The 27,037-nt window shown below is 42.3% G+C and overlaps 1 protein-coding gene across 1 annotated transcript; it reads left to right on the top strand.

The window, feature by feature from the left end:
• The first annotated feature begins 368 nt into the window (after positions 1–368).
• Positions 369–27,037, top strand: LOC134824823 (uncharacterized). The gene is made up of 39 exons (XM_063836798.1): positions 369–411; positions 1,156–1,333; positions 1,791–1,907; positions 2,354–2,508; positions 2,733–2,842; positions 3,159–3,252; positions 4,983–5,130; positions 5,295–5,426; positions 5,716–6,292; positions 6,662–6,791; positions 7,312–7,501; positions 7,942–8,159; positions 14,731–14,878; positions 15,627–15,756; positions 15,999–16,131; positions 16,404–16,556; positions 16,701–16,849; positions 17,236–17,362; positions 17,603–17,752; positions 17,911–18,027; positions 18,188–18,310; positions 18,460–18,623; positions 18,892–19,014; positions 19,234–19,380; positions 19,813–19,928; positions 20,365–20,446; positions 20,964–21,075; positions 21,217–21,293; positions 21,507–21,740; positions 21,951–22,090; positions 22,307–22,451; positions 23,124–23,230; positions 23,453–23,595; positions 24,833–24,991; positions 25,190–25,308; positions 25,517–25,620; positions 25,843–25,943; positions 26,419–26,530; positions 26,824–27,037. Exons 1-39 carry the CDS (start codon positions 409–411, stop codon positions 26,937–26,939), a joined length of 5,583 nt encoding a protein of 1,860 aa, XP_063692868.1. The 5' UTR covers positions 369–408; the 3' UTR covers positions 26,940–27,037.

Below are 27,037 nucleotides of genomic sequence, written 5' to 3'. Positions count from 1 at the left end.
GTTAATTAAATAATAAATGGTTAATTGGTTATCTAGAAATCAAATAAACAAATTAAGATATAAAGAATCTCTGGTAAAATATCATTTCACCCTTTCTTCCACTAGACTGTGGAGGTATCACATACGAGACCGGATCCAAAAAGTTCACACTGCGAAAAGGAGTCGAGCTGAAGAACAGTCCTTCCAATGAAATTTCCTTTATGGTTGATAAAGGTAACAAATTATGTTTTAGTGCTAGATAGCGCTAGCTATCGATAGGTAACGTTAGTTATTACAATTACAATTAAAATGTTATCGTTGTGATTTTTATCGGTGTAATTCAAATTGTCGTTTTTTATCCTTGTTATTTTCATGAAAGAGGATGGATGTGTAAAAGAAAACGCCGATTTCCGTGGATCTGACATAAAAATGGTATGAGATCTTTCATATAACCTGATCGTTATCCTACAAAGTTTTCCATCCACTTTCTCCTTAATAATAGCTTTTTAGGCAGCTTTGCCGAGAAAAGAAATGGATCGGAAAAAAATGAAACTTTTCTTTTCACTCCAAACCACATCTGAGGTGCCTAACGTGGTCTCTATAATCTCAGGTGCCTAACGTGGTCTCTATAATCTCAGGTGCCTTACGTGGTCTCTATAATCTCAGGTGCCTAACGTGGTCTCTATAATCTCAGGTGCCTAACGTGGTCTCTATAATCTCAGGTGCCTAACATGGTCTCTATAATCTCAGGTGCCTTACGTGGTCTCTATAATCTCAGGTGCCTAACGTGGCTTCTATAATCTCAGGTGCCTAACGTGGTCGCTATAATCTCAGGTGCCTAACATGGTCTCTATAAATATAATCTCAGATGCCTAACGTGATCTCTATAATCTCAGGTGCCTAACGTGGTCTCTATAATCTCAGGTGCCTAACGTGGTCTCTATAATCTCAGGTGCCTAACGTGGCCTCTATAATCTCAGGTGCCTAACGTGGCCTCTATATTCTCAGGTGCCTAACGTGGCCTCTATAATCTCAGGTGCCTAACGTGGCCTCTATAATCTCAGGTGCCTAACGTGGCCTCTATAATCTCAGGTGCCTAACGTGGTCTCTATAATCTCAGGTGCCTAACGTGGTCTCTATAATCTCAGGTGCCTAACGTTGCCTCTATAATCTCAGGTACCTAACGTGGTCTCTATAGTGAAGTGTAAAGCTCTGTGTACTGCCCAGACCGGGTGTGCTTCCCTTACCCACCAACCGTCCACCTTAAGGTGCTTCCTCAAGAACAGAGAGTTCAGTGAGGCTCAATCCATATCTATGAACGGGGTTAACAGTAGGAATATGAAATGTCCTAAGGGTAAATTTCTTATCATTTACATTATTTATCTTATCAAACATTGATTGACGGTGATTGAAGTGATCGCTTGGAGGCATTCAAGAGCATGTACTTATTTTTCCTGTTATCTAATGAAATTTGGTGTAGATTTATTATTGCTAGATAGCCGCTACATAGCCGCTACATAGCCGCTACATAGCCGCTACATAGCTGATTTTTTAGTGCTAGATAGTGCTACTTGTCCCGGTTAGCACCGTCAACTTAGTAGAATTCTAGCACCAACTTGCTTATTGACAATTAAAATGATATTGATTCTGGTTCCATCTTATAGTCAAGGTTGAAAGGGGAATCCTTTAATATTCAAACTTTTGCCAGAATAGTGAACTCATACAGCCGACTCATGATCAATGATCATTGATCATACTTGGTCCCTGAATTTCTCCTATTAAAAAAACAAAAAAGAACTTATTTTACTCAGCTAAGCTTGAGGGAGCATGGACGCAGATTGCAGGGGGTCTTACAAGGATCAACAAGGGGAAGTCTGGAGTGTGGGGTGTCAACAGTGGTAGAAACGTCTACAAGCTTAATGAGGACGGTAATTGCTAATTATTAATTACTAATTACAAATTACAAATTACAAATTTCTAATTACTAATTACTAATTACTAATTATCTTTTGTTACATTTGTTACATTTGTTACATTTGTTACATTTGTTACATTTGTTACATTTACTTGATGTGAAAAATGATTGTTAGGACACGTAAACAAAATTGACAGTTTCACAAAAGGAGCAAATTCTCTTCTGTTATTTATTTATTCATTGGTTAATGTCGAACTACCGATCAAAAATGCCAAACAATACCCAAAAATTCCTAAAAATACCCGAAATATCCAAAGTAACCAAATCACCCTAATTAAGTAATTAACTAATAGTTACACCCAAAACACCCTAATTAGGTAAATAACTAATTACACCCAAAACACCCTAATTAACTGATTACACCCTAAACACCCTAATTAACTAATTACACCCCATCAGGAGCAAGCTGGACCCAAATAACCGGACAAGCTTTAACCCACGTGGCGTCAGGATCCGAGGTGTGGGGAGTTAACAAAATTCAGGGATCTCCAGGTGAAATCTACAAGTACCTGGGAGATAACAAATGGCAAACAATCCCCGGCCAACTCATAAACGTGAGTAATAGCTCAATGGATGGGTGCCACATGCCTAGCATGAAATATTTACCTACTTACTTGCACTTGTGTAGGTCTGCAGAAGCATTAGAATCGGGCGTTGCCTGCTACAGGCTATCCCGAATTTAGAAGCTTGATTTCATCACATTATAGATTAGTGACTACAAGTACCTGAGTGGACTCGTCTATGTTTCAAGATCCCCTCTAATATTGAACCTCTTCAGGTTGATGTGAGCGATAATGGAAATGTCTGGGGAGTCAACGGAGCCGGCAGCATCTATAGAAGGCGAGGTGACTCGTGGCAGGAAATCCAAGGGAAAGCTATAGAAGTCAGGTACAGTAAATAGTGGGAAATAGTGTAGTGTTATATACTTGTAAATAGGAGTGTAAGAGTATCAAACTGGTAAATTGCTATACTGGTGCTGTTTTTGATTTGTAGCCGTAGTTTTTGGTGAACATTTCCGATTCAGTTAAACACCATACAGAGTTCAGTAAAATTATCACCAAAGGTTAAAAATTAAGGATCTATAAGAAAATATGTAATTATTATTTCAGCAATTTGTTTACGCTAATTACAAAAATAACTAACTTAATTAATCACTCAATTAATTAGCATAAAAATGAAATAATTAACATAATTATCTGCGCAGTGTTGGAATGGCAGGAGTGTGGGTAGTCAACTCAGCAAACAACATTTACTACAGAGCCGGAACACGTGGTGATAACAACATTTCTGGGACCACTGTAAGTGTAGTGGGGGGGGGGGGGGGGGGGGGGGGGGGGGGACCACTGTAAGTGTAGTGGGGGGGGGGACCACTGTAAGTGTAGTGGGGGGGGGACCACTGTAAGTGTAGTGGGGGGGGGGGGGGGACCACTGTAAGTGTAGTGGGGGGGGGGGGGGACCACTGTAAGTGTAGTGGGGGGGGACCACTGTAAGTGTAGTGGGGGGGGGACCACTGTAAGTGTAGTGGGGGGGGGGGGGACCACTGTAAGTGTAGTGGGGGGGGGGGGGGGACCACTGTAAGTGTAGTGGGGGGGGGGGGGACCACTGTAAGTGTAGTGGGGGGGGGGGGGGGGACCACTGTAAGTGTAGTGGGGGGGGGGGGGGACCACTGTAAGTGTAGTGGGGGGGGGGGGGGACCACTGTAAGTGTAGTGGGGGGGGGGACCACTGTAAGTGTAGTGGGGGGGGGGGGACCACTGTAAGTGTAGTGGGGGGGGGGGGGGGGACCACTGTAAGTGTAGTGGGGGGGGGGACCACTGTAAGTGTAGTGGGGGGGGGACCACTGTAAGTGTAGTGGGGGGGGGGGACCACTGTAAGTGTAGTGGGGGGGGGGGGGGGGACCACTGTAAGTGTAGTGGGGGGGGACCACTGTAAGTGTAGTGGGGGGGGGGGGACCACTGTAAGTGTAGTGGGGGGGGGACCACTGTAAGTGTAGGGGGGGGGGAGGGGGGACCACTGTAAGTGTAGTGGGGGGGGGACCACTGTAAGTGTAGGAGGGGGGGGGGGACCACTGTAAGTGTAGTGGGGGGGGGAGGGGGGACCACTGTAAGTGTAGTGGGGGGGGGACCACTGTAAGTGTAGGGGGGGGGGGAGGGGGGACCACTGTAAGTGTAGGGGGGGGGGAGGGGGGACCACTGTAAGTGTAGGAGGGGGGGGGGGGACCACTGTAAGTGTAGTGGGGGGGGGAGGGGGGACCACTGTAAGTGTAGTGGGGGGGACCACTGTAAGTGTAGGGGGGGGGGGAGGGGGGACCACTGTAAGTGTAGGGGGGGGGAGGGGCAACGTTACGCCTAACCACCCATTTACGGGGTTTTTTGTCCTTTCCTAAATCTCTGATCTCCCTTAAAAGTAAAACCCAGTTATTCGGGGTTCGTCTGTCGCTGTATGTGCAAATAAAGTTTACTATGATGTTTTACATAATGTTTACCACTCCAGCTACAGTCTGGTACTGGTAGTGTTGAGTCTCGCACGAATATTTTTCTAGCTCTCATTTTCCATGTTTTTTGCCTCACAGGAGATATTGTGGTCTTTTGTAAATTTAACTGTAATACATTGATGGAATGTTTATTTGGATTTTTGAATTTAAAAAATGATAGTTTGATAAATGTACAACTGTAGCACAATAAGATCCCGTATGTGTTATGTTTCTCATGTTGCGGATGATCATCTCATTCACGATATTCTTCAGATCTTTTTATTTGTCTTTGGAAGTGAAATAGTGCCAAGTCGACTCTGGACAATGTTAGTCGACTCTGGACAATGTTACAGAGAACGCAATGTTTATACTTACTTACTTGTACTTGGAAAGGTCTCCTCCTAGTCGTTGGAGTGGCCTGCACCACATAGTAACTCCTTTCTCCGGTGTATTAGACCTCTCCAGTGACCCCTGTCTGTAGCTTGTTGTTCTGCAATGTTTATACACAAAAGCTTAATAACGAGGTCTTACTATTGCTGTACAACTACTACAAAAGCTTAAAGTTCTAACTGTCCCACTTTTACAGTGGGTGTTGGTGCCAGGAAAGCTGAAGTGGATAGCTTCAGGAAGAGACATTGTGGTCGGAGTGAATGCAGCTGATGACATATATTACCGGGAGGGAATCAGCAACGCCGCCCCCACAGGTAAATTCTCCAGCTTTAATACCCTTTTTATTGTAATCGTGAGTATAGTCATTATCATTTGTGTCCACAGATTTGATTGATTTTATGGCATACAGAACATAACTAAACTCTGACTATATCTAAAAGGTTTATATTATTATCTAAAAGTAATACATCCTCGCCAGGTACTAAATGGGTCAAGTTACCCGGAAAACTAAGTCAAATCAGTGTATTTGATGACCAAGTACTTGGAACAAATAAAGCACAAAACATCTACAAGACACCTTACAACGCTCCAAAAGTCCCAGTTCTAGCAGGTATTCATATCTTCACAATTTTTATATTTTTATTGTATTAATTAATTATTATTTTATAATACTCACTTCTCCGCAAAGATTTAGTTATTTGACTAAGCTTTCAGTATTGTTGAACAGTAGATAACAGCAGTAAAAAAACCCGCTTAGCTAGGCAACTCCTGGTCTCAAAGGGGGTCAAAAGATAAAACCTTGTGTTTCACAAGGACTACCCAAAAAGTGATATTCCTAGCAGAAACTCTTATAAACAGTAACCTTAAGTACTAAAGCTCTCTACCATATCCTGCCCCAGGACAAACAAGCAAAGGACTCGGCGGTCTGCAGGTTGGAGACAAGATCACATACTCCGGTGTTTTTACACCAGCTGTCGCCAGGTTCGGAATGAACATCAAGGACAGTGCATCTAACTACCTCTTCAGAATGGCTTTCAGGCCCGCTGGGGATGGAAGCATCCTAGTTATGAACTCTCGAAAGAATGCAAATTGGCAGGGAGAGCTGAGAGCACCCCTTCCAGCTTTCGAAGCGGGCAAAGAGTTCAAAATCACCGTTTCAGTGTTGGAGGATAAGTATATTGCGTCTTTTAACGGGGAGGTAATGCCTGGAGTTAACTTCCCAAAGAGGCAGGCCTACAGCGGTGCTACAAAGTTTGAAGTGTTTGGGGGAGCAGCGCTGAAGGCAGGCGGAGTGCCTATATTGTGGAATACCATTATCAGAGAGAAACCCCTAGGTGAGGGTGAGGGTGAGGATGAGGACGAGCCTGAGGTTAACATTCTGACGAAGGATCTTGTAGCCACCCAAAACAATGTAGGATGGGGTGGAGTTGCCGCACGAGCAATTGATGGAAACACAAACGGGCAATGGCCAGCTGGGTTAGTTATTTACAAAAAATACACTTCGTAAAATTTAATTAAGTATTCAAGACTGATCGTTATTATTGAATAAGCTTAATGTATGGCTTCCTGAAATGTAAAATCGATTACATAATACTCATCTTGGTTTAATCGTCTTTGGATTAATTCAGTTGAATTTGGCAAACCTCGATTTTTAAAAATCTAACGCTTATTTTATTTCGGATATTTCAACAGGCCCATTTTTACACAAGTATAACCGGCCAATTACAGGAAGCCGATTAATAAAAAGGTTTTCTCATCATCAACTAATTTTGATCATCAATTGGATAATATATTTAATTATACATACGTTTATATGCATATGATAATCGTTTTTTTGCTGTTCAGAACCTGTACACACACCTCCTCTAACATCAATAACTGGTGGAGGGTAAAACTTGACGGAATGTACAAAGTAGACAGAGTTGTCCTTTATAATCGGGAGGACTGCTGTCAGAACAGAATAAACCTCGCTAGGGTACGTAACAACATTCTCCTTTCATTTTATTATTATTATATGTAACGTGTTACAACCTCATTATGCTTCCCAATAAATTCCATTAAACCACTTATAACCCCCACATTAAACCCCTTATAATCCCTCATAACCCCTTATAACCCCTACATTAAACCCCTTATAACCCCTTATAACCCTTTATAACCCCTTATAACCCCTTGTAACCCCTTATAACCCCTTATAACCCCTTATAACCCCTTATAACCCCTTATAACCCCTTATAACCCCTTATAACCCCTTATAACCCCTTATAACCCCTTATAGTTATAACCCCTTATAACCCCTTATAACCCCTTATAACCCCTTATAACCCCTTATAACCCCTTATAACCCCTTATAACCCCTTATAACCCCTTATAACCCCTTATAACCCCTTATAACCCCTTATAACCCCTTATAACCCCTTATAACCCCTTATAACCCCGTATAACCCCTTATAACCCCTTATAACCCTTTATAACCCTTTATAACCCCTCCCCAGGTATATGTAGGAGCTGTGCTGTGTGGAGAGGTAGCCTTCAAAGCTGGACAGAGTAAGTACGTGGTATCTTGTGGAGGAGCTGTAGGAGGAGCTATCAAGGTGAGCTTGCCCTACAACTACCTTACCCTTTGTGAGGTGCAGGCGTACGGTCAGGAAACCGAGGAAACACCGCTCACCAATGTCGCTGCAGGTAAGTTTAAAAAATAAGCCGTTTCTTACGACTCCTGCTGTTTCGAGTGGAAATACTGTGAGACCCTCTATTATTATCATCAGAGATCTCAACCGCCAATTATAAATCGTTTCACTACAACCAAGGTTCGACCGGGATCCCGGCTTAATCCCGGGCCCGGTCCGAATTTTGACCGGGACCGAAACGTGATTTTTTTCTAACTTTTTAAATTTTGTTTGCCAATTATGTTCTGTGTTTAGTTAATACCAGGAATGCCTGCTTGGATTAGCAGTGGTATCTATACCAAGTAACCATAGTTACCACTACCTAGTAACCATAGTTACCACTACCTAGTAACCATAGTTACCACTACCTAGGAATGCCTGCTTGGAGTAGCAGTGGTATCTATACCAAATAACCATAGTTACCACAACCAAGTAACCATAGTTACCACTACCCAGGAATGCCTGCTTGGAGTAGCAGTGTCGGGTGGGGCGGGGTAGCATCACGAGGGGTAGACAGGAAGAGTAGTGGTATCTGGGCTATGGGAACCTGTACCCACTCTGCCAACGCTGGCTTCAATCAGTGGAAGGTGGACTTACTGGACCACTTTGATGTGGACGCTGTTGTTATCTACAACAGGTTGGACTGTTGCCAGAACAGAATTAACGGCGCTAAGGTTAGGGAGATGTTGCAGTTATTGAGTTAGATTTATTTAATAATTCACATCTGGTTACTCACTTCATCAGGATATCGAGAACTTAATTTCCCTGTTAAAAAATCGATTTCACGCTGTAACTGTTACACATGTTTCCTTTGTAAATTCAAAAGTAACATGATACAATTGATAGCTAAGCCTAACCCCTGTGCGGTGCAGTGGAGTATATAGCCAGTAACAGTGTGTTCCCCCAGGTATATGTTGACGACACCCTGTGCGGTGCAGTGGAGTATATAGCCAGTAACAGTGTGTTCCCCCAGGTATATGTTGACGACACCCTGTGCGGTGCAGTGGAGTATATAGCCAGTAACAGTGTGTTCCCCCAGGTATATGTTGACGACACCCTGTGCGGTGCAGTGGAGTTTATAGCCAGTAACAGTGTGTTCCCCCAGGTATATGTTGTCGACACCCTGTGCGGTGCAGTGGAGTATATAGCCAGTTACAGTGTGTTCCCCCAGGTATATGTTGACGACACCCTGTGCGGTGCAGTGGAGTATGTAGCCAGTAACAGAGTGTTCCCCCAGGTATATGTTGACGACACCCTGTGCAGTGCAGTGGAGTATGTAGCCAGTAACAGTGTGTTCCCCCAGGTATATGTTGACGACACCCTGTGCGGTGCAGTGGAGTATGTAGCCAGTAACAGTGTGTTCCCCCAGGTATATGTTGACGACACCCTGTGCGGTGCAGTGGAGTATGTAGCCAGTAACAGTGTGTTCCCCCAGGTATATGTTGACGACACCCTGTGCGGTGCAGTGGAGTATGTAGCCAGTAACAGTGTGTTCCCCCAGGTATATGTTGACGACACCCTGTGCGGTGCAGTGGAGTATATAGCCAGTAACAGTGTGTTCCCCCAGGTATATGTTGACGACACCCTGTGCGGTGCAGTGGAGTATGTAGCCAGTAACAGTGTGTTCCCCCAGGTATATGTTGACGACACCCTGTGCGGTGCAGTGGAGTATGTAGCCAGTAACAGTGTGTTCCCCCAGGTATATGTTGACGACACCCTGTGCGGTGCAGTGGAGTATGTAGCCAGTAACAGTGTGTTCCCCCAGGTATATGTTGACGACACCCTGTGCGGTGCAGTGGAGTATATAGCCAGTAACAGTGTGTTCCCCCAGGTATATGTTGACGACACCCTGTGCGGTGCAGTGGAGTATGTAGCCAGTAACAGTGTGTTCCCCCAGGTATATGTTGACGACACCCTGTGCGGTGCAGTGGAGTATATAACCAGTAACAGTGTGTTCCCCCAGGTATATGTTGACGACACCCTGTGCGGTGCAGTGGAGTATGTAGCCAGTAACAGTGTGTTCCCCCAGGTATATGTTGACGACACCCTGTGCGGTGCAGTGGAGTATGTAGCCAGTAACAGTGTGTTCCCCCAGGTATATGTTGACGACACCCTGTGCGGTGCAGTGGAGTATATAGCCAGTAACAGTGTGTTCCCCCAGGTATATGTTGACGACACCCTGTGCGGTGCAGTGGAGTATATAGCTAGTAACAGTGTGTTCCCCCAGGTATATGTTGACGACACCCTGTGCGGTGCAGTGGAGTATGTAGCCAGTAACAGTGTGTTCCCCCAGGTATATGTTGACGACACCCTGTGCGGTGCAGTGGAGTATATAGACAGTAACAGTGTGTTCCCCCAGGTATATGTTGACGACACCCTGTGCGGTGCAGTGGAGTATATAGCCAGTAACAGTGTGTTCCCCCAGGTATATGTTGACGACACCCTGTGCGATGCAGTGGAGTATATAGCCAGTAACAGTGTGTTCCCCCAGGTATATGTTGACGACACCCTGTGCGGTGCAGTGGAGTATATAGCCAGTAACAGTGTGTTCCCCCAGGTATATGTTGACGACACCCTGTGCGGTGCAGTGGAGTATGTAGCCAGTAACAGTGTGTTCCCCCAGGTATATGTTGACGACACCCTGTGCGGTGCAGTGGAGTATATAGCCAGTAACAGTGTGTTCCCCCAGGTATATGTTGACGACACCCTGTGCGGTACAGTGGAGTATATAGCCAGTAACAGTGTGTTCCCCCAGGTATATGTTGACGACACCCTGTGCGGTGCAGTGGAGTATATAGCCAGTAACAGTGTGTTCCCCCAGGTATATGTTGACGACACCCTGTGCGGTGCAGTGGAGTATATAGCCAGTAACAGTGTGTTCCCCCAGGTATATGTTGACGACACCCTGTGCGGTGCAGTGGAGTATATAGCCAGTAACAGTGTGTTCCCCCAGGTATATGTTGACGACACCCTGTGCGGTGCAGTGGAGTATATAGCCAGTAACAGTGTCTTCCCCCAGGTATATGTTGACGACACCCTGTGCGGTGCAGTGGAGTATATAGCCAGTAACAGTGTGTTCCCCCAGGTATATGTTGACGACACCCTGTGCGGTGCAGTGGAGTATATAGCCAGTAACAGTGTGTTCCCCCAGGTATATGTTGACGACACCCTGTGCGGTGCAGTGGAGTATGTAGCCAGTAACAGTGTGTTCCCCCAGGTATATGTTGACGACACCCTGTGCGGTGCAGTGGAGTATGTAGCCAGTAACAGTGTGTTCCCCCAGGTATATGTTGACGACACCCTGTGCGGTGCAGTGGAGTATGTAGCCAGTAACAGTGTGTTCCCCCAGGTATATGTTGACGACACCCTGTGCGGTGCAGTGGAGTATGTAGCCAGTAACAGTGTGTTCCCCCAGGTATATGTTGACGACACCCTGTGCGGTGCAGTGGAGTATGTAGCCAGTAACAGTGTGTTCCCCCAGGTATATGTTGACGACACCCTGTGCGGTGCAGTGGAGTATATAGCCAGTAACAGTGTGTTCCCCCAGGTATATGTTGACGACACCCTGTGCGGTGCAGTGGAGTATGTAGCCAGTAACAGTGTGTTCCCCCAGGTATATGTTGACGACACCCTGTGCGGTGCAGTGGAGTATATAGCCAGTAACAGTGTGTTCCCCCAGGTATATGTTGACGACACCCTGTGCGGTGCAGTGGAGTATGTAGCCAGTAACAGTGTGTTCCCCCAGGTATATGTTGACGACACCCTGTGCGGTGCAGTGGAGTATATAGCCAGTAACAGTGTGTTCCCCCAGGTATATGTTGACGACACCCTGTGCGGTGCAGTGGAGTATATAGCCAGTAACAGTGTGTTCCCCCAGGTATATGTTGACGACACCCTGTGCGGTGCAGTGGAGTATATAGCCAGTAACAGTGTGTTCCCCCAGGTATATATTGACGACACCCTGTGCGGTGCAGTGGAGTATATAGCCAGTAACAGTGTGTTCCCCCAGGTATATGTTGACGACACCCTGTGCGGTGCAGTGGAGTATGTAGCCAGTAACAGTGTGTTCCCCCAGGTATATGTTGACGACACCCTGTGCGGTGCAGTGGAGTATGTAGCCAGTAACAGTGTGTTCCCCCAGGTATATGTTGACGACACCCTGTGCGGTGCAGTGGAGTATATAACCAGTAACAGTGTGTTCCCCCAGGTATATGTTGACGACACCCTGTGCGGTGCAGTGGAGTATGTAGCCAGTAACAGTGTGTTCCCCCAGGTATATGTTGACGACACCCTGTGCGGTGCAGTGCAGTATGTAGCCAGTAACAGTGTGTTCCCCCAGGTATATGTTGATGACACCCTGTGCGGTGCAGTGGAGTATATAGCCAGTAACAGTGTGTTCCCCCAGGTATATGTTGATGACACCCTGTGCGGTGCAGTGGAGTATATAGCCAGTAACAGTGTGTTCCCCCAGGTATATGTTGACGACACCCTGTGCGGTGCAGTGGAGTATGTAGCCAGTAACAGTGTGTTCCCCCAGGTATATGTTGACGACACCCTGTGCGGTGCAGTGGAGTATGTAGCCAGTAACAGTGTGTTCCCCCAGGTATATGTTGACGACACCCTGTGCGGTGCAGTGGAGTATATAACCAGTAACAGTGTGTTCCCCCAGGTATATGTTGACGACACCCTGTGCGGTGCAGTGGAGTATGTAGCCAGTAACAGTGTGTTCCCCCAGGTATATGTTGACGACACCCTGTGCGGTGCAGTGGAGTATGTAGCCAGTAACAGTGTGTTCCCCCAGGTATATGTTGACGACACCCTGTGCGGTGCAGTGGAGTATGTAGCCAGTAACAGTGTGTTCCCCCAGGTGTATGTTGACGACACCCTGTGTGGTGCAGTGGAGTATATAGCCAGTAACAGTGTGTTCCCCCAGGTATATGTTGACGACACCCTGTGCGGTGCAGTGGAGTATGTAGCCAGTAACAGTGTGTTCCCCCAGGTATATGTTGACGACACCCTGTGCGGTGCAGTGGAGTATATAGCCAGTAACAGTGTGTTCCCCCAGGTATATGTTGACGACACCCTGTGCGGTGCAGTGGAGTATATAGCCAGTAACAGTGTGTTCCCCCAGGTATATGTTGACGACACCCTGTGCGGTGCAGTGGAGTATATAACCAGTAACAGTGTGTTCCCCCAGGTATATGTTGACGACACCCTGTGCGGTGCAGTGGAGTATATAACCAGTAACAGTGTGTTCCCCCAGGTATATGTTGACGACACCCTGTGCGGTGCAGTGGAGTATGTAGCCAGTAACAGTGTGTTCCCCCAGGTATATGTTGACGACACCCTGTGCGGTGCAGTGGAGTATGTAGCCAGTAACAGTGTGTTCCCCCAGGTGTATGTTGACGACACCCTGTGTGGTGCAGTGGAGTATATAGCCAGTAACAGTGTGTTCCCCCAGGTATATGTTGACGACACCCTGTGCGGTGCAGTGGAGTATATAGCCAGTAACAGTGTGTTCCCCCAGGTATATGTTGACGACACCCTGTGCGGTGCAGTGGAGTATATAGCCAGTAACAGTGTGTTCCCCCAGGTATATGTTGACGACACCCTGTGCGGTGCAGTGGAGTATGTAGCCAGTAACAGTGTGTTCCCCCAGGTATATGTTGACGACACCCTGTGCGGTGCAGTGGAGTATATAGCCAGTAACAGTGTGTTCCCCCAGGTATATGTTGACGACACCCTGTGCGGTACAGTGGAGTATGTAGCCAGTAACAGTGTGTTCCCCCAGGTATATGTTGACGACACCCTGTGCGGTGCAGTGGAGTATGTAGCCAGTAACAGTGTGTTCCCCCAGGTATATGTTGACGACACCCTGTGCGGTGCAGTGGAGTATGTAGCCAGTAACAGTGTGTTCCCCCAGGTATATGTTGACGACACCCTGTGCGGTGCAGTGGAGTATGTAGCCAGTAACAGTGTGTTCCCCCAGGTATATGTTGACGACACCCTGTGCGGTGCAGTGGAGTATGTAGCCAGTAACAGTGTGTTCCCCCAGGTATATGTTGACGACACCCTGTGCGGTGCAGTGGAGTATATAGCCAGTAACAGTGTGTTCCCCCAGGTATATGTTGACGACACCCTGTGCGGTGCAGTGGAGTATATAACCAGTAATAGTGTGTTCCCCCAGGTATATGTTGACGACACCCTGTGCGGTACAGTGGAGTATATAGCCAGTAACAGTGTGTTCCCCCAGGTATATGTTGACGACACCCTGTGCGGTGCAGTGGAGTATATAGCCAGTAACAGTGTGTTCCCCCAGGTATATGTTGACGACACCCTGTGCGGTGCAGTGGAGTATATAGCCAGTAACAGTGTGTTCCCCCAGGTATTTGTTGACGACACCCTGTGCGGTGCAGTGGAGTATATAGCCAGTAACAGTGTGTTCCCCCCAGGTATATGTTGACGACACCCTGTGCGGTGCAGTGGAGTATATAGCCAGTAACAGTGTGTTCCCCCCAGGTATATGTTGACGACACTCTGTGTGGTGCAGTGGAGTATATAGCCAGTAACAGTGTGTTCCCCCAGGTATATGTTGACGACACCCTGTGCGGTGCAGTGGAGTATATAGCCAGTAACAGTGTGTTCCCCCAGGTATATGTTGACGACACCCTGTGCGGTGCAGTGGAGTATATAACCAGTAACAGTGTGTTCCCCCAGGTATATGTTGACGACACCCTGTGCGGTGCAGTGGAGTATGTAGCCAGTAACAGTGTATTCCCCCAGGTATATGTTGACGACACCCTGTGCAGTGCAGTGGAGTATGTAGCCAGTAACAGTGTGTTCCCCCAGGTATATGTTGACGACACCCTGTGCGGTGCAGTGGAGTATATAGCCAGTAACAGTGTGTTCCCCCAGGTATATGTTGACGACACCCTGTGCGGTGCAGTGGAGTATGTAGCCAGTAACAGTGTGTTCCCCCAGGTATATGTTGACGACACCCTGTGCGGTGCAGTGGAGTATGTAGCCAGTAACAGTGTGTTCCCCCAGGTATATGTTGACGACACCCTGTGCGGTGCAGTGGAGTATGTAGCCAGTAACAGTGTGTTCCCCCAGGTATATGTTGACGACACCCTGTGCGGTGCAGTGGAGTATGTAGCCAGTAACAGTGTGTTCCCCCAGGTATATGTTGACGACACCCTGTGCGGTACAGTGGAGTATATAGGCAGTAACAGTGTGTTCCCCCAGGTATATGTTGACGACACCCTGTGCGGTGCAGTGGAGTATATAGCCAGTAACAGTGTGTTCCGTGTTAACTGTAACGGAGCCAGTGGTTCCAAGGTCAGTGTCACCCAGGACGGACAGTATCTGACTCTGTGTGAGGTCCAAGTTCTTGGTGAGTAAACAGCTTTAAACAGATCTTGTCAGTTTTAAAACAGCTTTAAAACAAATCTTGTCTTCATTTATATCGTGTTTTGGGAACGGTTGTCAATTTCGGATTTCTACCTAATTCCTAAGCTAGATTTATGTACCTACTCAGTTCTAAGAAGGTAAGAGTATATGCCAGTGCCCATAACTCACATTATAACCAAGGTAACACTACCATATTTAAAGGTAATGTTACTAAGGTAACACTACCATATAAGGTGATATTACTAAGGTAACACTACCATATAAGGTAATGTTACTAAGGTAACACTACCATATAAGGTAATGTTACTAAGGTAACACTACCATATAAGGTAATGTTACTAAGGTAACACTACGATATAAGGTAATGTTACTAAGGTAACACTACCATATAAGGTAATGTTACTAAGGTAACACTACCATATAAGGTAATGTTACTAAGGTAACACTGCCATATAAGGTAATATTACTAAGGTAACACTACCATATAAGGTAATGTTACTAAGGTAACACTACCAATTAAGGTAATGTAACTAAGGTAACACTACCATATAAGGTTATGTGACTAAGGTAACACTACCATATAAGGTAATGTTACAAAGATAGCACTTCCATATAAGGTAATATTACTAAAGTAACACTACCATATAAGGTAATGTTACAAAGATAGCACTTCCATATAAGGTAATGTTACTAAGGTAACACTACCATAATATAAAGTTAACTTCCACCAGCTAAGCCAAGTGATGATCTAGGAGCTCTAATTAATGTAGCTGATGACGGTACTGCTACCCAGTCTACAGTTGGCTGGGGTGGTGTAGCTTCCAGAGCTATCGACGGAAACATTGAAGCTAAATATGCTGAGTAAGTTTACCTAAGTAACTTGATTCACGATGAAATAGGTTGAATAAATTAAATGTTCAGTCTTTATCTCCAATGGTTATATTAACAGAATTGTGATTAATTAAACTATGTGACTAATTTGTAATTAATTTGTAACTAATTTTTGAATAATTTGTCACTATTTTGTTATTAATTTGTCACTAATTTGTCACTAATTTGTCACTAATTTGTCACTAATTTGTCACTAATCTGCTCATCCTCAGAGGAAGTTGTTCCCACACTGGAAACGTTAACAATGGATGGTGGCACCTGGAATTCCCAGAACCAGTACCAGTTTCCAAGGTGGTTATCTACAACAGAAAGGACTGCTGTGGAAACAGGATTGATGGAGTCACGGTAAGGAATTTATATATTGATACCGTTATCGGAAGAGAAGAGAATATATTTACTCGGTATTTCGGAACAGATCTCCATCAAGATAACCTCATGATTGAAGATTTCGGCTGAAATCTGGGTGCAGATTAATGTTGAGTTTGCTCGCCCACCAGACCAAGTTTTTCACACTGCTTCCATATAAAAAGATGCCTAACATATAATGTAACCATAGCAACACTACCTTATATGGCAATGTAACCATAGCAACACTAACAAATGGTTCACTTTTACAGGTGTACGCAGATGATTTCCTTTGTGGAACTATTAAATATGTAGAGAAACAAGACGTTTACAAAGTAGCGTGTAAAAGTGACACGGTTGAGACTGTGGTTGCAACTAACATCAGGATTAAAGCTGCTCCTAAACAGTTCCTCACACTGTGCGAGGTATGGCCCCTCATCAGTTATTAAACTAGCTTTGAAGCTTTTAATTTTAACTGATGATAATAAAAACATGTATCAAGACAAGTGATCACTACAATTAATACAGAACATGTAACGGACACCACGTGTAACTACCCTCCCTCGCAGGTTAAAGTATTATCAGACCCTACAGCAGAGTTGGGAAAGGATAATCTAGTGAACTTGGCCTACCTGAAACCTACTTCTCAGTCATCTACCGGGTGGGGAGGGGTTCCTGACAGGGCTGTTGATGGTAAAGAGTCCGGCACTTATTCCAAGTGAGTTGTAAAGAGTCCGGCACTTATTCCAAGTGAGTTGTAAAGAGTCCGGCACTTATTCCAAGTGAGTTGTAAAGAGTCCGGCACTTATTCCAAGTGAGTTGTAAAGAGTCCGGCACTTATTCCAAGTGAGTTGTAAAGAGTCCGGCACTTATTCCAAGTGAGTTGTAAAGAGCCCGGCACTTATTCCAAGTGAGCTATGGGAAATATTTACAGCTTATTTAATAGGACTTATCTATCCTTGTTAGGAATTTATCCCAAGTAACTGAGGAGTGTAGCGTATTCCCTTTTTAAACACAAGGATATATTTTATAGTATGGGATATGGTATAAGAACTAGGAATATAGACCATGCTGTATGCCTCATTGTAATTAATTACTCCGCAGGGGAACATGTACACACACTACAGGACCTGGATGGTGGATGGTAGATTTGAAGGATAACTGCGCTGTAGAGAAAATCTGGATCAAAAACAGGATGGACTGCTGTAGTGACCGAATTGATGGTGTTAAGGTAATATACTAAAACACAGAAGGAATTAGAAAATGGCGTTTTTTATGGCAGGGAATATAAAAGAGGAAACTATCGAAGCATCTTAATCACAAATGAGCATTTTAGTGGTCAATTAAACCCAGCAACCCGAAATACCACAGGCCTCTCTAGTCATTCGTTAATCTCTAACGACGTGGGAGATTAACCAATTAAACCCAGTTAATTAACCAATTAACCAATTAACAAAGCAAACTTTGACAGGTTTACGTAGGAGACTTCCTTTGTGGAACTGTCAAGTACAACCCAATGAAGTACGCGTACGAGGTGGAGTGTGAGGAGGGACACGGAGCTGTGGGACAGACTGTTAAAATTGTTAACGACAAAACTTTCCTCACCCTCTGTGAAGTCAAGGTAATGTTTTGGTATATTTGTTGGGGATTTTAAAAATGTTTAAGACTGTTTTGTGTTTAATATGCTCTAAATCTACAAGATCAAAGGACAAGACCTAAAATACACATCGTGTAACGATTGTTATCATGTTCCTCATTATAACAAGCCATTCTCTGAAGGTATGGGGACCTAAAGACCCAGTAATTGAGGACATGGCCTCGGAAGATGAGGTTGTTGGTGATAAGAGTGCTGCTGTTGATGACGCTACATCCGCCGCTTCCTGTCCTGTCGGAAAGGTTTCAACTTTTAGTTTCCTTTTCTAATGTATATTGCTTTATAAATAGTCCATACTATGATCTTTAATTCAAGTCTACCACTCCAAGTCTAATTTAAATCCGATCTGAAATAACTTTTAAAGTTACTCCCCATTATTGACAGAGCAACCCCGCTAATCAGGTTGTAACGTACTGTGAAGTAGCAACAGGACAAGTTGGTGTGAACTCTGATGGAGCATTAGTAAACGCTCAAACTGGGGCTATCTGTGTGGCTTACAACGGGTGGGGAGGTGCTGGAGTCATTGTAAGTATTATTGCTATGGTAACATTACCATATAAGGTAGTGTTGCTATGGTGTCACTGTAAGTAGTGTAGCTATGGGTGAACAGTGCTTATTCATTCCATTTCCTTCAAGTTTGTGACACATCTCCTTACAATTAAAAACATAACCAGGCTAAAGCAGTGTGCACAGAGAATGAACAGATTGGAGACCCCTGTAACGGACCCAAACTCCAGAAATACAAACATCTTTACAGTAAGGGAGCCAGTCCTAGTCTGGAGTGTCCTGTTGGTTATGAGCCTGTCATCTGTAACGCTCACTCCTTCTGGTGGGATCAGTAAGTTGGTTTTACATTGATTAATTAATTAATTAATTAATTAATTAATTTAATACGCTGATCACTGATTAAGATGGTGAAGACAGAGATAAAGTTATAACTATGACGAATTATAACCTCAATGAAATAATACAACGAATAAAACCAGTCAAATATTAAACTTAGTATCTGAAATCAGGGTGTTTTTAATAGTCCTTAACTTTTCAAACTTTATATAATTATAAATCCTGAACTTTTCGCACTTTATATAAACCTGATATCTTCGCAGACTCACAAACAAAGGAATCAGTGGTGTAGGAGTAATTCCTAACGATGCTGCATGTGCTGTGCCTAACTGCAGTGACCAGAAGTGGTGTGATGTAACCCTCGTCTGCAAACTAATGGATGACTTGTGAGTGATAAACATTTTTATTTGGAAAGGGAAAGAGGGTGAATACCATATTTTTTCAATTTTCAGTGAACCTTTGAGCGAACAATTCGATTCATTTGTGACTGTGATCAACCTGTCCTTGGCCCTTGCTCTGCAATCTCCAAATTTTCGTATACATGTCTATTTTGTTTCTTGCAACGAATTTTGCTAAAAACGTCCAGTAAAACCCCTCCCTCCCAGGAACGCGTACGCAGCGAAGGTGTGTCCGGACTGTGAAGGTTGGAACTGTGCTGCTGAGGAAGTGTGTGATATGGTAGAAGCGGAGGATGACTCCGAGGTTAAGGTTCCGTTCTGCTCTGAGAAACAGACCGGTTGCGATGTCGACAGGTTTGAATAACTTGAAACCTTTCTTTTAGCTTCAATTTCATCAGTTAAACTTTTGCCAAAGCAATCGCTCATAAATTTAGATTATGATAACTATATTTTTCACCTGGCGGACAAGTCTAACGGACATTGATAAAGTACTATAATACATGATGTCTTATAGTAATATCTTATAGTCATGAAAAAGCTCTGAGCTTGTGTTTACAGCCGCATTTGACCGAGTATTACTATTAATTAATATGTGTAAGTAAAAGTATGTGTTTTCACAGATTAAACAGATTATTCGTTTAGAGAAACGAAGTTGCTTCACCGACTAAACACCAGACACAATAATCTGGATAATACCGTACTTCGTCTTTATTATTCCCAATATATTATCTGTGAAACTGATACTACCTTATATGGTATGTAACCATAGCAACACCACCTCATCAGATGCGGAGATCACGGCGAGTGCGAGGCTGTTGGGGCTGATGACTACACTTGTGATTGCGAGGACGGGTTTGAGTTCGATGAGAGCGCTGGAACTTGTATGCCTAAACACTCTAAATGTGAGATATTTTTAATGTTTATCTCTTAAATTGGGGGGGGGGGGGGGGGGGGGGGGGGGGGGCATGTTCATCTTTTAGATCTGGACACCAGGACACAAGGTTGATATGTGTGAACAATTAATAGCATAAGGGATCAGGTATTAGAAGTTCAGTTCCTCAGTCCTCTCCAACCACATATCGCATTAATTGATCGTTATCTTTTATAATTTTGCAACAGAGCACTAAACACAATGTTACCAACCATAACCTAACTAAGAGTAAGGATCAGCTATTGAAATTCTTGAACTTTCCACAAAAACAGTTGACTAGTCTGATCGCCAATAATATTGACTGTATTCCATAAATTTATAAAATCTATTGTACTTTTAGTGCTGATTATATGTTTAAAATCTTGTTCGCATCACACCTTCTTTAAATATACAACCTAACTATCCAGATCGAACTGTTTATGGTGACAAGGCTCTTGGAGATGATGCTCACAGTTACGCTTCTTGCAATGAGGGAGAGAAAGTTATGAGGTACAGTTCCCATATTTTAATAGGATAACTTTATTTTTCAATTACCCATTTTAAACTTAACCTTTAGTAACTGATTCTCTTAATCAGCACATCTGATTTTTTAACAATTAGATGCTCATTAGTATTTTATTCAGCATGCTTAATTTGCTTATTTGAATTACTCCAGAACTTTCTTTATGAGGTGTACTACAGCACTACAGAACAAAATTACACGAGCCGCTTGAAACGTATGGTCTCTACGATCCTTAGCTTTGTCTTAATAATTTAACATGTATTCACAAACGATAAAGTATAATTCGATTGAATTTGAGACATTTATAAAAAGCAACGATAAATATTTCACTGACAAGTGACAGAACATGTCCGATATCTAATCTCTTGATACGGATCAGCTACCAGTGTGCCTATCCTGACTAGACCCAGCTAGAACGATTATAGAACCCAACTGATATATCGTCCGGTATATGTAGGTCCGGTATATTTTGGTCTGGTTCCTAACTGTAACCATCACCAACAGGTGTCACACATTCGGAATGCCCGGTGCTGCTGATGGTGTCACCATCACCTCTTCAAACGGGGTTGCCAGGTGTGAGGCTAGAGCGTCCAACAGCAAGAAGTTCCCAATCATGGTAAGAATTAACTTTATAGTGTGACAATGTGAAAGATTGCATATTTAAATTTTGATTTGAAGACAAGAATAATATATAAGCCTGTTTTGGGTATTTCCGTATATTGAGTGGCCTCGCATATAATACCATATTTTCATTCAGGCAGTTGCATATTGTGGTGATGACTCTGTCTTCACTGATCCTTGCACCCAAGATGAAATCCATGGAATAGAATACAGGTTAGTAACTGATTAGGTCACTTAACTAAAAACATAAAGAAATATCCCTGACAATGTAGCAAAAAGAAGTGAATAAATCAACAAAATCTTCAAATCTTACACAAATGTAGCCCAGTTTCTGGAGCAAAATGTTTAGTTTGCCCCAGAATCATTGCAACAATGCAACTAATGTTCCGATCCGGATATTACCAGTAAGTAACTGTTTTACTACAGGAACAAAGCAGACAAGTCCCCCTCAGTAGAGTGTCCGGGAGGGTACGTCATGGAGAGTTGCATCTTCCACAGTCCCTGGTCTCAACAACTGACTGCCGAGAACAAGTCGCGTATCAACAGTATCGGTGCTGTTGATATCAATGATGATGGAACCTGTTCCATGGACAACTGTTTGAGCAACCCGGCTGGTCATCAGTGGTGTAAACTTACTGCTGTCTGTAAGAAACTGACTGGGTAAGTTGTTGTGTGGTATTACTTTAGCGAGCAATATATTAGCACTTACTAAATATCACTATTTATTTGTTGAATCCCGTAATATGAATAGACTTACTTGAAAAAAAAACAAAAAACTTATGATTTAGATTATTTCTTTAGCGTTCACAATTAAGGCAGTCAAAGATTATGACTGCTATCCAATCTGGTGTTACCCCCGCTTCACCCCAGTTCGGAGTACCTCAAGACGGCTTGTCCAACCTGTGAACAAGTGCGGTGCCCTGCAGAACAAGAGTGCCAGATGGTTAAGGAACTCCCGATGTGTGTACCTAGGATACCTGGTGGTTGCGAGGAAGACAAATGCGGCAAAGGTACCTTATCTTTTACTTTATCTTCTTATACGTCATTTTATTTGTAGGTTATCTTCTCTCATGCTATTTCTAGCTTTATATATAATATTTAACGTTAAGTCATGCTTAATTCAAGAGAAATATCAAATAAAAAACACCATCCTCCTTGTGGGTGAAATATCTTATCCTATTAATCTTCATAGTTAACCACAACTAATTACCTACTCCCCGTTTCAGGAGAGTGCCAGGAGGACGGTCCCAACTACAAGTGTCTGTGTGATGAGGGATACAAGTTCGATGGTGAGACCTGCTCTGATGTGGACGAGTGCCCCGAGGAACCTTGTGGAAATGGAGAGTGTACCAACACTCCTGGATCTTACACGTTAGTTAATTAGTTAATTAGTATTATAAGTGTAATTAGTATTATTAGTGTAATTAGTGTAATTAGTGTAATTAGTGTAATTAGTGTACCAACACTCCTGGATCTTACACGTTAGTTAATTAGTATAACACTCCTAGATCTTATACGTTAGTTAATTAGTTAATTAGTTAATTAGTTAATTAGTATAACACTCCTGGATCTTATACGTTAGTTAATTAGTTAATTAGTTAATTAGTTAATTAGTTAATTAGTTAATTAGTTAATTGGTTAATTAGTTAATTAGTTAAGTAGTTAATTAGTTAATTAGTTAATTAGTTAATTAGTTAATTAGTTAATTAGTTAATTAGTTAATTAGTTAATTAGTTAATTAGTTAATTAGTATAACACTCCTGGATCTTATACGTTAGTTAATTAGTCAATTAGTTAATTAGTATAACACTCTTGGATCTTATACGTTAGTTAATTAGTGAATTAGTGTAAACAGCGAGGTTCCGGTGCATTGTGGTGCAGTGAAAACTTTAGAAATAACACAACGTGAGATTACAAGATAAATCTTTTCACCATTGAATTACGACATTTAAAGACATTGCATTATTTAATGCTTTTTAAATTTAATCTTTTAATAATCATACTGGCTCACCTGGAACTAACGTGAAATATTCCTTTTGTTAGATGTGAGTGCAACAAAGGATATGAGCTTGTTCACGGGACCTGTGAAGATATTAACGAGTGCCTGGACACCCCTTGTGATGACACGGAGAGATGTTCTAATGTTGAAGGTTTTTGTTACTATGGTTACTGTCAATAACTCTAAGCAATGTTTATTACACACATAACGGTGTTTATAATTTTATAACACCTTTTTTGTTAACACCTTTTTTGTTACATCAATCTTATGATTTACCAGTTTTTGCTGATGAAAACCAAGACATCCTCCGAACTAATTATATAATTATTAATCATAACTAATTATAATATTAACAAAATCCAATCTACTACAGGAAGTTTCATCTGTGACTGCCTCGACACATTTGTAAAGGACCCTAAAACAAAAGACTGTGTGTGCACTGACGGATATGAAAATGAAGACGGGAAATGTGTGGATATCGACGAGTGCGAGGATAGTCCTTGTGGAGAAAACCAGGTAACAGTAACCATAGTAACAAGTAACAGTAACCATAGTAACAAGTAACAGTAACCATAGTAACAAGTAACAGTAACCATAGTAACAAGTAACCCATTAAAGGGAAATGTGTGGATATTGACGAGTGTGAGGGTAGTCCTTGTGGAGAAAACCAGGTAAAAGTATTTAAAATTAAATATATTGTGGAAAGAAGATACACAAGAGTGATAAAATAAATTAAATGAAATTTAAAAAGAAGGTATGCCACTGGAGTCAGCGTATTCAGATGATTGTAACTTCATGAACGTGGAAAAAGAATCCTTAGAAGCTATCCTACCAATAGCTAAGGAAGTCTTCAAGGAGTTTAACCTGTTCATTAACACAGAGAAAACAGAATTTACCCATGTTTTCCTCGCTCCTGTTGGGGAAACAATCCCTGGTCGTGATGATACCATGTTACGTGGAAATGAAGATTGGCGTAAGGGTAAGATCCTTGGGTCATTGTTGTGTAGTGAAAGTGATATAGCTGCTCGATGCATTGCTGGGAACAATGCCTTCTATAAGTTCACCAAGATCTGGTCTCAGCAGAATATCTCCGTTACCAGAAAGATAGCAGTATACGAAGCCCAAATTGTATCAATCATCATGTACAATTGCAGTAGTTGGTGTCCTACTGCAAAGTCACTAGAAAAACTAGACATTTGCCATAGAAAACACCTTAGATCATTACTGAACATTTATTGGCCTCATGGAACAATATCCAATGCAAACTTATACCTAAGATGTAACTCAGTTAAGCTATCAGATCGTGTCCCTAAAGCAAGGTGGAAGCTCCTAGGTCATATCTTGCGTAGTGCTGATGACTCCCCCGCTGCATTAGCGTTAAAGTTTGCTGTCACAACAAACTGTAAAGGGCGCGTCGGTGCGCATCGTAAGAATTTGTTCAAGATTATTGTGAATGATTTGACCCGTAGAGGTTTAAAACTTAACTCTTTGAATGATCTTAATAAGCTTAAGATATTAGCCGATGATAGAGTTGCTTGGAGAAACAAATTTTAACTCTAGCTGTCTTGATCTGTACTGATCACCATTTTAGGATGACTTGATTTCTTTTAGGAGTTTGGAATATTTTAATGGTGTAAACAGTTTCTTAATAATAAATGAAATAAATAAAATGAAAATTGAAAAGTTCAGTGAATAATGAGTAATTTATATTTATATTGAAGATTTTTTAGTGATAATATTTGATTTCCTGTAGGACTGTTTCAATGAAGTAGGCAACTACCACTGCGAGTGCACAGAAGGAACAGAGAAAGGACAAGACGGATCGTGTATGGCATTACAACTTGTTGACTGTGATATTAAGCCTAAGAAAGAAAAGGTCAAGGGATTCAAGGGAATGAACGTAAATGTCAAGGTAAAGTTGTATGCAAGTATTTTACCAGCATTTTAAAAGTTGTAATGAATGTTTCATCAGCCCATTAGTCATTAAATGAATTGGCTCCAAAAAGAACTAGCTCAGTTACTTTCCTTATCACAGAACAGTGAAATATGTTACAAACTTAACCTAAACTTACCAACATAATTTAAGCTAACAATAATATTTCAACTCCAGCTGGTGGGGGAGAAGAAGAAGACGTTGAAGAAATACGCCACAATCACGTGGGAGAAGAACAACGACCCCTGGAAGCCAAAGGATGATGGAAAAGACAAACTTAACGGCTTCATGATCAGGTAATATTGAAATGAACAGTTTTATGATCAGGCAATATTGAACTTCACGATACTTTGACATTAAGTCTGATTAATTATGGGTATGTAATTAAATAATTATGGGTATGTAATTAACTATAATCAATGATAGAACACTGATGGAAACTAACGTCCACCACTAACTGGTGGAAACAGCTATTAACATTCGCATCCCCCCCCCCCCTATTAGGGACTTTGATGTTGATGACGTTGGTGTGTATGTCGGTTCTATCTTTATCGACCAAGACGGCGAGGTCTCCAAATGTGAGGTCGAGGTGGAAACTGAACTCGTTGGTAGGATTCCGTTTAATTTTATTGGATAATTAATTATTCAATTACATAATTAATTAAGATATAGTTAATTACTTAATTAAGATATAGTTAGGATAAGGGTTGCGCATAAATTAGTGCAACATTGATATTTGCGTTCAGTTTGAGTGAGACACACACAATTTAATTGTTCATTCTTTCGGAAATCTGTTACTTGCATTGAATTGACACTATAACTTATCTCAGAGGGTTCAGTTACACTGACGGTAGAAAACGAGGAAGCTCTTATGAAGCCACAGAAGGCTGGCAAGGAACTCAAAATCAAATGCGACCTTGATTTGGATAACGTGAGTAAAATAGATGTCAGAAGAATTCTAAATGTTGGTATTAAACAGGAATTAAACAGGAATTAAGCATGAAATTACCAAGGAGAACACTAACGAACTCGTTTTGGCTATACATCAATTCGTAAATACGTTCAGATATAAAACAAAAGTCGAATACAATTATGGAAATAAAATCTTAAAATTTAACTGTGTTACAATATCACGAAGTGGAAATGAAATCAAATATAATAATTTAAATGCTAATAAAAAATTCTGGATGTGTGCATAAAGGCAAGTCCAAGGAGATAGGTTAGACTTAGAGAGTACGATGAAGGAGATGAGTAGGGGACGTGAAGCTGGATTAGGATTTAGGACTTATTCTTAGGATTGGTATATGTTATGTATTAATTGATCCAGGTAAAATTAGACGAGCCTAAGAGCCCATTAAGCTATTAAGATTTAAATGCTGGTATAGTTTATCTAAAATTTGATCCAGGTAAAATTAGACGACCCTAAGAGTCCTGACAATGTTAACTGGTACAAGGTTACTGAGGATGGTGAAGAGCTGATGGATGACTCGGACACCATAGGCATCGAGAGGGGCAGGGGTGAGAGCCAGTTATTGTATTGTGTGAAATTTGGGACAAATTATTGGAGATTTGAGTATAACTTGATGTGTTCCATCAATGAATTGGAAAACATATGTGATTAAACAACAGTCATAGATTTGTATCCTTTTTAATATTCACATTGCCGTTAAGTAATTTTAGAAGAACATTGCTTGATGAAACTATTTCATTTATTCTCATGCTTCACCGATAACGAGTTTCATTGCAATTTTACCAAACCTACTGTATTTATACTTATGGAACCCTACATAAAATATTTCCTTGTGTTTCAGGAGTGTATATCCTGGTATTCAAGAACCCCACACCAGAAGACACTGGTACCTACCGATGTGAGTTCGATCAGATGGGTATGGAAGTATCTGATGACGTCACAATCGAGGTGGTTTAAAATGAAAACAAGAATTTTTTAGATGGACTTGATTGAAAAGAGTAAAAAAATATACGGAAGTTTGATTTGTGATGCTACAAAAATGATTCAATGATAAC

The sequence above is a fragment of the Bolinopsis microptera genome, chromosome 13 (assembly GCF_026151205.1).
Source record: "Bolinopsis microptera isolate Bmic1 chromosome 13, MBARI_Bmic_1.0, whole genome shotgun sequence".
NCBI classification, from domain to species: domain Eukaryota; kingdom Metazoa; phylum Ctenophora; class Tentaculata; order Lobata; family Bolinopsidae; genus Bolinopsis; species Bolinopsis microptera.
The sequence above is the reverse complement of the archived record's forward strand: the minus strand, read 5'-3'. Positions and strand labels throughout refer to the sequence as shown.

Excerpts from the sequence above, each read along its gene's own strand:
- LOC134824823 (XM_063836798.1), top strand. Across the intron at positions 16,557-16,700 it reads AGTTCCTCACACTGTGCGAG|GTTAAAGTATTATCAGACCC; the intron begins GTATGGCCCCTC and ends CCTCCCTCGCAG. Across the intron at positions 19,381-19,812 it reads ACCGGTTGCGATGTCGACAG|ATGCGGAGATCACGGCGAGT; the intron begins GTTTGAATAACT and ends CCACCTCATCAG.